This window comes from Arachis duranensis, chromosome 7, assembly GCF_000817695.3.
Source record: "Arachis duranensis cultivar V14167 chromosome 7, aradu.V14167.gnm2.J7QH, whole genome shotgun sequence".
In the NCBI taxonomy this organism is placed as follows: domain Eukaryota; kingdom Viridiplantae; phylum Streptophyta; class Magnoliopsida; order Fabales; family Fabaceae; genus Arachis; species Arachis duranensis.
Genome location: NC_029778.3, coordinates 37,386,046 through 37,399,284, shown reverse-complemented (window position 1 = coordinate 37,399,284; position 13,239 = coordinate 37,386,046). Strand labels below are relative to the sequence as shown.

Genomic DNA, 13,239 nt, shown 5'->3' with positions numbered 1-13,239 from the left:
GTTTTTCATTCTCTTTTTTAGATCTCGATGTGTTTTTGTCACAACCAAGTTGATCTGGCGAGTTCCTACTCTTTTAGAGTGACTAGTCTAATTTTAGTGGTCTCCTCTTATTACTTATGTTCATTGTGTATATTTATAGTTTGAAAGACACAATTTTTTGTGTATTTATAATATATTTGGAAATTTCTTTAGAGTCTTGTATCCATACTTATATGTATCGTATAATTTGTATTAATTGAATCCAAAACTCTTTTTCAAAATTATTTCTGTTATTCCACTCGTACTCTTTGGTGTTCTTAAATTTATACATACATAAAAAATGGTTCACAAATTCCTACTTATATATCATTAATATTATTGATATGATAAATTAAGGGTTACAGATTAAAAGTCATCATAAGATTTTAGCTAATAGACGATTATAATTTAGACATCATGGGTTCATTAATTTAGGTGTTATAGAGATAAAGGTAACTAGTGATGGTAAGAGAAAATAGGATGATAATGAATAAATATGATGATGAGGATTACACAGGTAATATAAAAAAAATTGACCAAAAAATATAATTAAATTTATTTGAAATATTAAAAATAAAATTAAAATAAATTAAATATGAACTTCGTTAGGGAATCAATAAAGATAACAGCCAACTAGCATTTTTTTAAATTTTTTAAGAAAACTTGAATTTAAATTGTCAAGAAAATCATCCGGTACCTAATGAAAAAAAATTCAAAATCTAAAAAAAAAGTTACTTAAAACTATATAATAACAAATATCTAAAATTATTGTAAAATATTTTAAAAATTCTATAATCATTTTAAAAATTCCAAAACTTATTTTAAATTTTTCAAAATTCATTCTAAAAATTTGTTAAATTTTAAAATTCTTTTCAAAAATTCAAAAATTATTTTAAAAATTTATAATAAAAAAATTCAAAATGTAATAAAAATAATCCAAAATATTTGAAAGGAACATGAAGTCAAATTATCATGAGAAATATCCAAATCTAACGAAAAAAAAATAAGAAAAAGAAACATCCAAAAGTTAGAAAAAAAATCCAAAACTAGTACTATAGTGTGTTTCGATGTGGTGTGGTGTCACTTCATTCGCGAGTTGGGAGAGCGGCAGTGTACCGTTCGCGAGGGACGCTGTTGCAGTAGACCAAAGGAGGGTCACTACAAGAAAATGAATCATTTGCAACAAAAAATTTGTATCAAATTTAAAATTTTTACAAAATAAGAATATTTTGTAACAACGTGATCCCTTTTGTTACAAATTACGTTGGTTTTCGTATCGAATTGTTGTTTTGTTGCAAAATGTTATAATGTTTTGTAAAAAAGATTATATTGTTGCAAAAATTTAAAATATTTTGTAATAAAATATCTATTTGTCTCAAAAGCTCTAAATATTTTGTAACAAAAAATTAATTTGTCACAAAATACAACATTTTTGTAACAAGTTATTAATTTGTCACAAAATTCAAAGATTTTTTGTAACTATTAAAAAATTTTGTTTCAACATTTAAGACTTCAAATTTTTTAAAATTAACATAATGAGTTATTTGTGATTTATTTAAATAAAAAAATTTAATTTGACTATCTCTAATTTATTTTATCTTAATTAATATTTATTTAAAAATAATTTATAAATTAATAATAAAATAATATTTTAAGAATAATTAATTTAATTTTTTTTAATTCTTAAAATTAGTGTATTTATTTAAAAATACTTTGAGAATTTATAGTTAAATAATTTTTTTATATAATTATTATTTGATTAAAATTAATTTTCAATTACTATACCACTCTTATTTTTTAAAAAAATACTTAAATTATCCAAACATTAACCCTAATACAACTCTCTCTCACCCCACTCCCTAAATTTAGCCGCCAGCTCTCCCTCTTCCCGAAACATTTGCCCAACGGAAAGAAAAGAAAGAAAGTAAGAGAAAGAAAAACAGAAACAGGAGAACTTGCAAAAGAGGAAAGAAGAGAAGGAGAGAGGGAAGGAGGGGAGGATGATGCTGACGGACATCACTGTCGCTGCGCCATGGTGTCACACCCATAAGAGAAAGGACGCCGTCGAATAAGGGCCAAGGAGAGATTTGTATTCTTTGCAAAAGGAAGGGGAAAATTTGCAGGGCATATGGAACCCTGATGGCAAATTAATCGCTATTTTTGTTAGTTCTTCTGAATGTTTATATATGCATAATGAATTAGTGAGCATTTTGAAAATATTTTGATTATACATGTTTGATTAAGAGGTAATAAATAATTCTGCAAATTTGTTAATGATTATGAAATGTGATTATAACCTTTGGAGGATGTATGCAAATGAAAAATGAAAATGCCAGTTGGGATTCATATTATCTGATTGTTAGTAGGCTATATTGTGAAATGAAAAATGCTACTTGCTCAGTCTATTCTAGATTTAGAAAACTTGTTGGATTAGCCTTTGTATCCAAAATAAGAACAGTTAAAATCTTTATGATTACTTATTTTTTTATGTCTATATCTAAGTACTAGTGAGATATCATATGTTCAATTTCATCTAAGATGTTTGTTTTGTTCCCAAATTCACAATCCTAGTAACTTTTGCCTTGAAATTACTATATTTTGTATTGGTTGAGAAATAAGTAATGAATTGGCTGTTTTTTATAGAACCGTAGACGGTGGAAATATCCAAATTTTAGGGGAGGTTATGACAAAATGTTTCTAAAAATTTTGGATAAAAGTTAATGAAAAAAATTATAATCGGTGTTATATCTTGTTTCTAATTTTTTGTTTCGATTTTCTCATTTATAGGAGTGCTAAAATGGTGACAACATGTTACCTAAAGGACTCAAGAATATTTTGATTCATAAAAACACACCTAAAGGACTCAAGAATATTTTGATTCATAAAAACACTAATCTATGTTACACTTTTAACTTTTGGTTGAAATAGTGTAAAAAATATAATTTATAGAACTAATCAATGTAGACACTAATGTTATTTTGTTTTAAAATAATTTTAGTTAAATGAAGCATGATTGAATTATCTATGTTTTTACATATTATATAAATATCGACTTGCTCAGTAAAGTAGTTAATATATCAGTTAATTAAAAAAATAAAAAATTATTATAAAATAAATATTGTATTTTTGTAACTAAAAAAGAATGTTACAAAATCAAGTTATATTTTGTAACAAAATTTTATGATAGGAAAAAATATTTTATCACTAAAAATATTTTGAAGATCAAAATTTGTTATCACTTTTATAACGAATTTTGATTTTTGTATAAAAAAATTTGTTATAAAATATTATTTTAAATTGTAACAGTTCCATTTTTTGTTATAAAAACTTTTTATAACTAAACATACATGATCTTTTTTTACTACAAATATTTTTGTTTCAAAATTCTAATTTTTTTTATTTGTAACAAATTTTTTGTTAAAAATATTTTTTTTTTTGTAATGCGGTGTTGTTGCATCGAAGGAGGGAAGGCGCAATTGCAGCAAAAGAGAGATGGCACAGTGCGGGTGATCAGCGGTCTTAGGCATCGCGGCGATCCGTTCGCGAGGGGTGCTGTTGTGGCATACCAAGGAAGGGTGTTGTTACGTAGGAGGAGGGAGGGCGCTACTAAGGTGAAGGAGAGATGGTGCAGTGCGGGTGATTAGCGTTCTGTGACGTTGTGGTGGCGTGTCCGCACAATTCTGCTGTTTCTAAATACGTCTGCATTTGCGGCACCGTGTGTAAATACATTGCAAGCGATGGCAGCGCAAGGTTGGTCGACGACAATTGCGGCAAGATTGGCGTACGTCTAGTCGGCAAATTCACGACTACCACTATAAAGAGAGGGAGAGAGATAAGGGTTCATTTTTTTTTTTGAAATTCTGAATAATGGAGAGAAATTGAGATTAGAGTAATTCGTTTGTGTATTATTTTAATTTTTTATTTTAAATTTTTATCCTAATTAACTGTAATTAGTTGCATCACTAGTTGATCTTTTAGACTTTTAACTTTTTTTATGTATATTAATGGAAAAATTTTGCCGTTAATGACATTAGTCAATCATTCGGTAGAAAGATCGATCACACATTTACATTTATAATAAAATGTTATAAATAATATAATAAAACTATATAAATTTAATGATATAATCAAACTTAATTCACATTGTAATCAAATTTAATAAATAATATAATTAAATTAATTGTTATAGGGGGTAACCTACGATTGATAGAAGTTATGGTTAGAGTTTGGACTTTTTAAGAAAAGTAAGCAAAATAAAAAGCTCCACCTTAAAGGATGAGATGCTTAGGTTAAAATTTGATCGAAAAACATTTTTCAAAAGAAAGATATACCAAATTTGAGAAGTCTATTCTAGAATATTTCTATAAATTCAATACTAAGAATCATGTTTAAGTATATGAAAAATTCTAAGAAACGGGCTTAATGATTAAATATTCTCTCAAATTCCAAAAAAATATTACAAAGAGGACATTAATTCTTTATAACTCATTCTAATATTTATTAACTCAACATTATGAATTTAATTGCTACATTATAACCACCATTTTATTGTTAAAAAGATATTATAACATTAACTACCAAGAGCATCGTATGATACTATAACAAAGCATCAAGCAGCTTAATTATGTTGAAAAATACTTATTGTCTTAGATCAACTAAATCTAAAAGATATCTCATAACCTTAGAATGACATAAGGAGAGAAGCTCACATCATCACAATCTCATAACATATGCACTATTCTAAATACGTGCACTCAAATATAGTCTTTATCTTAATTTTTTTTGTGATTTATGATAACTTGAACGTCAGAATTCTTGTAAATATACTCTCTACCATTAAAAATGATAAATTCAAAATATTCGAAATAGGAAAATAATGACAATATCGTGTCTTCAACCTACTCTCTATAATTTTATTCACATCATTCTTAAATTCGGAAGGACAAAATTAGTTTTGAAAATTTGGATATGCTATATCATACATATATAAAATGTAAATGCTTCAAAACATTCATTATCCAAATATTATAGGAAATATATATACAATCTCATGTTGATTATACTAATTAACTTTCCATAATTCCATTAATTGTCATTTAATTATTCTTTGGCATGCTACACCAAGTACCAAATCATGATCATAGTACAAACTCATATCACTTAGATTTTAACTAGTCTTTATACATTATTAAATGGATTTTTGTAATAAGGAGTTCTTTTCAATTTGCATGGCCACCATTGGGTCCATAGTTCTGTTGTTGAGGAAGTTAGAGTACCAAACAGAAGAGAACTTAGGTTGTCTCCTCAAAGTGGGGTCCTTCAAATCAATGTAATAAAGGCCATAAGTGAATTCATATCCACTCAATAATTCAAACACATCCATGAACGACCATACAAAATAGCCTCTTATGTCATGTCCATTCCTTTCAACAATCACAAAAATAAAAGATTAAAAATTGAATTAGCAAAGGTCCAATAAACTTTTATGAAAAAACAGAAAACTGCTAAAAATAAAAATGGAACTACTACCTTAGCATATGAAGTATACTTCCAATGTATTCTTGTAAGTAATTTATCCTTGGCCAGTCTTCCAGTGATGAATTTCTATGTGTTTGTTGGCCTGTGAAGTCCATAGAATAATTACCATAATCACATCATTCTAGGATTGGTTTCTTTGACAAAAGAATGATTGGAAGCTTTTGAGTTTTGAGATCTTAGGTTGCGTTTGTTTATAAAGGCATGACACTGAGATAGAAATACAGAGACATAAAATTATGTTTGACAGAAGAGATATGGATAGAGATAATGTGTCTAGAGACACTGAATTAATGTATTTTGTGTCCATCCTGATAGGAAGAATACAAAGACACTAACAAAAGACATAACTTATTTTTTATTTTTTCTTTCATTATTTTTGTTAATTTTTATAATTATATTTTTTATTATTATATTTTTCATCTCAAATTTTGTGAATGAAAAAAAATGAAAATAAATTGTATTTTTATAATTTGTTTTAGTTTATCATTAAACAGAATATAAGAATACAAAATTTTGTCTCTGTTCATCAGTATCTTATCCTATTCTATTTTCAATGTCTTATCTTATCCTGTTTTCATAAACAAACGCAAATTCATAGTATTCGTACTATAGGGTTGGTTTGGTCAAATTATTGGTCTACATCAATGAGCTTCTTATTATCAATACGTTTTGTTTCTTAATTCACAGTTTGTGTCTAAGAAATAATTTTATTTGCAACATTAACCGATAATACTCAAAAACGTAAACAAAAATTACTCTTTACACAAGTTAAAAATTAATGAATCATTTTTTATTTAAATAAATAAACTTCAGTTTGATAATTACCATTAGGAAGAAAAATGGAACCAATTTATTTTTAACAAATTGAAGAGAAAAGAGGAAGTAGGCAACACGCAGTTAGGTTTAGTTCTCAAATTTTATATAGGGACAATTTTAAAATATAAAAAATTTGTATCTTTTATTATAATTTTTAATAAATTATAAATAAATTAAATCTAAACCATTAGATTGTTTATTAATCTAATCTAACGCTTTAAATTTTATGATACATCAGATAAATTCAAAAGACTTGAGTTAATTTTAAACAGAACTAACAATTAATTTAGTCCGTTTTCTTTGTATTGGTAAAACAACTGTGTTATATAGATTCCCCTACCTTTAATTTTCTTCGAGTCTTATATATCTTAGTCCTTAAATTTCATTGATTAGTCCGTTTACTAATAGCCCTGTTTTAGACTAGTCTGTATAACAAATAAATAAAATTTTTAATTTTCATTAGTTAATAACGTAAAACAAGTTTTCATTTTCAATATGTAGAGATTATCAATTCCTAGGTTCAGTTTGATTCTACATACAGTTCAAATTTTATAAGAATAATACAATTCAAATTAGCTAAATTTCATATATATCATCTTTTGAGGTTGGATAATATCATGGACAATGTCAGTTTGATTTGTCATACCTGTAATAATCGAGGAAGGTTTTTGTAACGTTTGTAAGAGAGGTATATTTATATTTTTCAAAATATAAAAAGTACAAGTTGTTATAATACGCTCTCAAGAATATAAAAGAATATATAGACTAGTATAAATATGGCCGTGAGTCAACTAGTATTGGAATTATTTAAAATTTCGTAGAAGTTTCAAGTGCAATTGTTTTAAATTTTTTTTAACTTGTTTTATTATTATGTAGCTTTCACAAAGGAATAGTAGTGTTATTTGGACTTTTCGTATCATTATAAAAAGTTATTGAAAACAAATGGTTTATACATTGGTTATACGTTATAACTCGACAATAAATATTATAGATCGGCGGTCAATAACAGTCATTCAAACAAGCAGCAAAATGTTCAAATATACTATTACTTTTCGTTTAAAATATTAGTACTCAGAAACGTAACCGTTACTCTTTATTTCAGATATAAGAAAAAGGGTAAGAAGATTGTTAAGATTATTGCAATTTACAAAGCCTATTATTCGCTTGTTGACTTGAGCGTCAGAGTACTTTTTGCAGGTACCCGTCCCTTGTTCTCTCATTACCGACGCATAACTCATCCCGATGGAAAGTTTGCAGATATTTATCTGCGGACGAGCTATACAGCAGCTAACCTCCACAAAAACAATTGGCACCCACAGTGGGGCCTAGAAACAAAATTCCTTCTTTCTTTAGGCCCCAAAGCTCCCATACCTGTTCATGGCTGACCAGCCTCCTCCCACACCATCTGAACTTTTTCATATGGTAACGGAGCTGCAATAAGCTAATCAGCGTATGGCGAAAGAAAACCAACAAATGACAAATCAAATAGCCAAGTTAACCAATGCTCAAGTTAAAAATAATGATAGTGAACAACCAGAAGATGATGAAGAAAATTCTGATCCAACACACATCTTGAAAACTCAACAACCAGAGGGAGACCAGGAAAACGATGACGATGACAGATTGGACACATTGTTGGACCATTCACGACCGACATCATGAATTTCAAACTATCTAGGAACTTCACATTACCAATAACTCTGACTCCCTACGATGGCATGGGAGATCTGAAAAAACACGTCAAGAAATTTTGATCTATGATGATAGTATTTTATGTCATTGTTTTCCTATTTTACGTCATTGTTTTCCTACTTTTTTAGACGGTTCCGTACTTGATTGGTTTTCGTCTTTGTCTGCAGGTTCAATTTCATGCTTTCAAAAGCTCGCTAAGCAATTCGAAGATCAGTTCGCTGCGTCTTCCATCTATCTACATGATTCTGACTATCTGAACACTATCAGGCAAGGACAGCACAAAAGTTTAAGGGAATATGTCACCCGCTTCACCAAAGTAGCGATGAGCATCCCAAACCTTCACCTCAAAGTACATCTGTATGCTGTAAAAAGTGGACATCTCCCCGGGAAGTTCCAAGAAGCCATTACAATGGCCAAACCCAAAACCTTGGCCAAGTTTTGAGAGAATGCTAAGGGTCAAATGGAAATTGAAGAGCTGCGCCAAGCTCAGAAATCTGAGAAGAATCAAACAACAAGGATGACGATAAAGCTAAGGACAACAACAAACATTTCCGGTTGGCACCACGTTAAGATTCTTATACCCAATTCAACACCTAAAGGGAGGCAATGATCAAGGAAATATTAAATTTAAAGCTAATCAAACCTCCTCCGAAGGCCGGAACCTACCAAGATACGAAAAATGTGGACAAGACAAAGCTTTATGCTTTTAATCAGAAACACGGGCACACTACTGATGAGTGTGTTGTACCGAAAGACTTGCTCGAGCGCTTAGCTCGGCAAGGACATATGGACAAATACATCGGTGGCCACATACAAAAGCACAATACACATCAAAATGACTTATGTTTTGTAGGTCAATCTTCTTAAGATAAGGACAAAGCACATACAGCTCAGCCCAATCAACCCCAAGGTGTGATTAATTGCATATCTGGGGGCTTCACCGAAGGTGGAGCATCAAGTTCTGCTCACAAATACACTTACCAAACTATGCTCGCTGTAGGGAGCACCATCAACAATCATCAAACTTTGCCCACCTTCCCTAAAATGACGTTCCAACTGTCTGATTTCAATTCAACCGAACTTAATTTAGACAACCCAGTTGTCATCTTTATTCAAATGGGAGACCTAATCGTTCAGAAAGTTTTGTTAGATCCAGGAAGTAGTGCCGATGTTCTATTTTATTCCACATTTCAGAAAATGAAGTTGAGTGATAACATACTGCAGTTATCCACTAGAGACCTGGTAGGATTTTTAGGTGAACGAGTACCTGTTTTGGGATCAGTATGGTTACAAACCACACTTGGTGAGAGTCCTCTAACCAAAACTTTAGATGTTCAATGCCTTGTAGTTGATTGTTTTAGTCCTTATAACTTTATACTTGGCCGATCTGTTTTGAATAAGTTCTGTGCAATTATATCTACAATTCATCTATGTGTTAAGTTTGATGTGTAGGACAACTAATGAGCGGATAATTTATACGCTTTTTGGCATTGTTTTTAGGTAGTTTTTAGTATGATTTAGTTAGTTTTTAGTATATAATTATTAGCTTTTATGCAAAAATCACATTTCTGGACTTTACTATGAGTTTGTGTGTTTTTCTGTGATTTTAGGTTTTTTCTGGCTGAAATTGAGGGACCTGAGCAAAAATATGATTTAGAGAGTGAAAAAGGACTGAAGATGCTGTTGGATTCTGACCTCCCTGAACTCGAAGTAGATTTTCTAGAGCAACAAAATCCCAATTGGCGCGCTCTCAATTGCGTTGGAAAGTAGACATCTTGGGCTTTCCAGCAATATATAATAGTCCATACTTTTTCTGAGATTTGATGGCCAAAACTGGCGTTCCAAATCAGCAAAAAAATTCTAGCGTAAAACGCCCAAACTGGCATAAAAGCTAGAGTTAAACGCCCAAACTAGCACCAAAGCTGGCGTTTAACTCCAAGAAAAGCCTATGCACGTGAAAGCTTCAATGCTCAGCCCAAGCATACACCAAGTGGGTCCCAGAAGTGGATTTCTGCATCATTTACTTATTTCTGTAAATCCTAGGTTACTAGTTCTCTATAAATGGGACCTTTTACTATTGTATTTTCATCCTTGGATGATCCTTTGATCATCTTTTGATCATCTTTGATCTTGGGATCAGGTCTTTGAACTCTTTTTCGATTGTTTCATGTTATTTGGGAGGCATTGGCCATGCCTAGACCTTGTTCTTATGTATTTTCAACGGTGGAGTTTCTATACACCATAGATTAAGGTGTGGAGCTCTGCTGTTCCTCATGAATTAATGCAAGTACTATTGTTTTTCCTTCAATTCACGCCTACTTCATCTCCAAGATATACTCTTGTTCTTAATTCAGTTAAGTCAGAATAAAGGGGTGACCCGTGACAATCACCCAATCTTTGTTACTCACTTAGCCAAGATCCGCGTGCCTGACAACCACAAAGGCGGTCTACATGATGTTCAACGTAGTCATTGGACGCCAGCTGAAGTATACTCTCTTGGATATCTAATACAGGGGACCGAGTCCGTGAGATTAGTATCTTCGTGGTATAGGCTAGAACCATTGGCAGCATTCCTGGGATCCGGAAAGTCTAAACCTTGTCTGTGGTATTCCGAGTAGGATATGAGAAGGGATGACTGTGACGAGCTTCAAACTTGCGAATGTTGGGCGCAAGTGACAATGCACAAAAGGACAATGGTCCTATTTCGACGCTTGCGGGAACCGACAGATGATTTGCCCTGCAGTGACAGTGCAGATGGATTTGTTTTCATCCGAGAGGATCATACAGCTTGCCATGGAAGGAGGTAATGCATGGTTGGAAGAAGGAAATAGGAAAGCAGAGGCTCAGAGGGAACAAAGCATCTTCATACGCTTATCTGAAATTTCCACCAATGAATTGCATAAGTATTTCTATCCTATTTTCTGTTCTATTTCGACCCTTACTCACGTAAGGTATTACTTGGACGACCCAATGCACTTGCTGGTCAGCTGTACGAAGGCGTGTATCACGATTTTGTGTACCAACAACCTTGTTGCAACAATTCACAGTGACAATTGTTAAGCTCAGAATTGTTATAACATCAGTCTCAAAATACCTATCTCTAACCGAGCTATAGGTGTACAAGTAAATGCTATCCACAACTCGCTCGAGCTTCCCTCATCAGTCGAGTTACATCTGCGTATCGAGTTTCAAGACCAACCTACCCCAAATGAAGAATTACAAAAGGTTCATTTAACTAATAATCCAAACAAGTTCACTTTTGTAGGTTCAACCATGCATGGTGACGAAAAGGAGAAGCTCATCCAATTTCTCCAACAAAATGTTGATCTATTTGCTTGGACACCAGCAAACATGCCAGGCATCGATCTCTCTGTAATATCTCATAAGCTGGCGATAAACCTGTCAATCCGACCTATAGCACAAAAAAAGCGCAACCTCAAAATGGAAAAGAAACAAGCGTCCTTGGAAGATACCAAAAAGCTCTTTGATGCCAACTTCATCTGAGAGCTCAGATTCACAACATGGCTAGACAATGTTGTCATGGTAACGAAACATAATGGTAAATGACACACGTGCATCGACTTCACCGATCTAAACTAGGCATGTCCTAAAGATGCATACCCTTTACCATTGATTGATGCTTTATTTGATAATTCATCTAGATTTGGCACTTTAAATTTCATGAATGCATATTTTGGTTATAACCAGATCCTCATGCATCCATCTGACTAAGATAAAAGTGCTTTCATAACTAAATACGGTAGCTTTTGTTATAAAGTTATGTCTTTTGGCCTTAAGAATGTAGCGCTACTTACCAATGACTTATGGATAAAATATTAGCTAAGCAAATTGGTCAGAACATCGAAGTCTATGTTAATGACATGGTCACAAAAATTAAAGTCAGCAAATTTCACCTAAACGAACTTGTGGAGATTTTCATACAAAACCAAAAATACAACACGAGATTAAACCCTAATAAATGTGCCTTTGGTATCCAAAGAGGTAAATTCCTCGGCTTTATGCTGACAAGACAAGGTATAGAGGTAAACCCTGAAAAATGCCGAGTTGTCCTGGAAATGTAAAATCCCGAAATAGTCAAAGAGGACCAACGATTAACATGGAGACTCGCTGCTTTATCAAGATTCTTACCTTGTTTAGCTTCCAAATCTTTCTATTTTTTTCAATCACTTGAAAAGAAAAACAACTTCAAATGGGATGATGAATGTGAAACTACTTTTTCAAATTTAAAAACTGTTCTTTTAAAACCTCCCATTTTGCAAAAACCTAAACTTGGAGAAGAACTTTATCTTTATCTGTCCATTACTGACTGGTCAATTAGTTATGTTCTTATTACAGAAAGGGACAAGATGCAACAACTTGTTTACTTCGTTAGCAAATCGTTGTAAAATGCCGAGCTTCGCTATCCAAAGATAGAAAAGCTTACCCTCGCCTTATTATTCTCAGCTAGGCACCTCCGACCTTATTTCCAGAGTCATACCATCAATGTCCAAACTAAGAAACCGCTACAACAAGTAATCACAAAACCAAAACTAGCTGGGCATTTAGTAAAATGGTATATCCAATTATCCAAGTTTGATATCAGATATCAATTTCAAGGCTCAATCAAATCACAATACCTTTGATAAACCACTATTTTATGGTTTATCTTGTACTCAATTGAGTGGTTTTTATTAACTCTTTACCCACTTATTCATACTATTTGCATGGTTTTATATTTCCTTCCTAATTATGTGTTTTGATTGAAAACATGCTTCTTTGATCTTATATTTGCTTATTATTAATCCTCTCTTATTACCATTAGATTCCTTGATATGTGTGTTAAGTGTTTTCAGAGATTATAGGGCATGAATGGCTCAGAGGATGGGAAGAAAGCATGCAAAAGAGGAAGGAATGCAAGAAGTTGGAGAAATTGCTAAGCTGTCCAGCCTGACCTCTCTGCACTCAAACGGCTATAGCTTTAGCTACAGAGGTCCAAACGACGCGGTTCCAGTTGCGTTGGAAAGATAACGTCCGGGGCTTCGATTTGATATATAATATGATATAGTTTCCCTGACGCTAGGCGACGCGACCGCGTGATCCATGCGGCCACATCGCAATGACGAAAATCCAGCGTGGCCAAATTCGAAACCAGCGAATTCTGGACTGTTTCTGACC

General features: G+C 32.0%; 1 protein-coding gene across 1 annotated transcript; it reads left to right on the top strand.

The window, feature by feature from the left end:
- Positions 1-8,670: 8,670 nt before the first annotated feature.
- LOC107458670 (uncharacterized) lies at positions 8,671-9,516 on the top strand. The gene is made up of 2 exons (XM_016076889.1): positions 8,671-8,866; positions 8,933-9,516. Exons 1-2 carry the CDS (start codon positions 8,671-8,673, stop codon positions 9,514-9,516), a joined length of 780 nt encoding a protein of 259 aa, XP_015932375.1.
- Positions 9,517-13,239: the final 3,723 nt, after the last annotated feature.

Bases quoted from the DNA above. Each gene is read 5' to 3' on its own strand.
- LOC107458670 (XM_016076889.1), top strand. From the start codon at position 8,671: ATGATCAAGGAAATATTAAATTTAAAGCTAATCAAACCTCCTCCGAAG. The intron at 8,867-8,932 runs GTGGCCACATAC...AATCTTCTTAAG, and splicing joins ACATATGGACAAATACATCG to ATAAGGACAAAGCACATACA.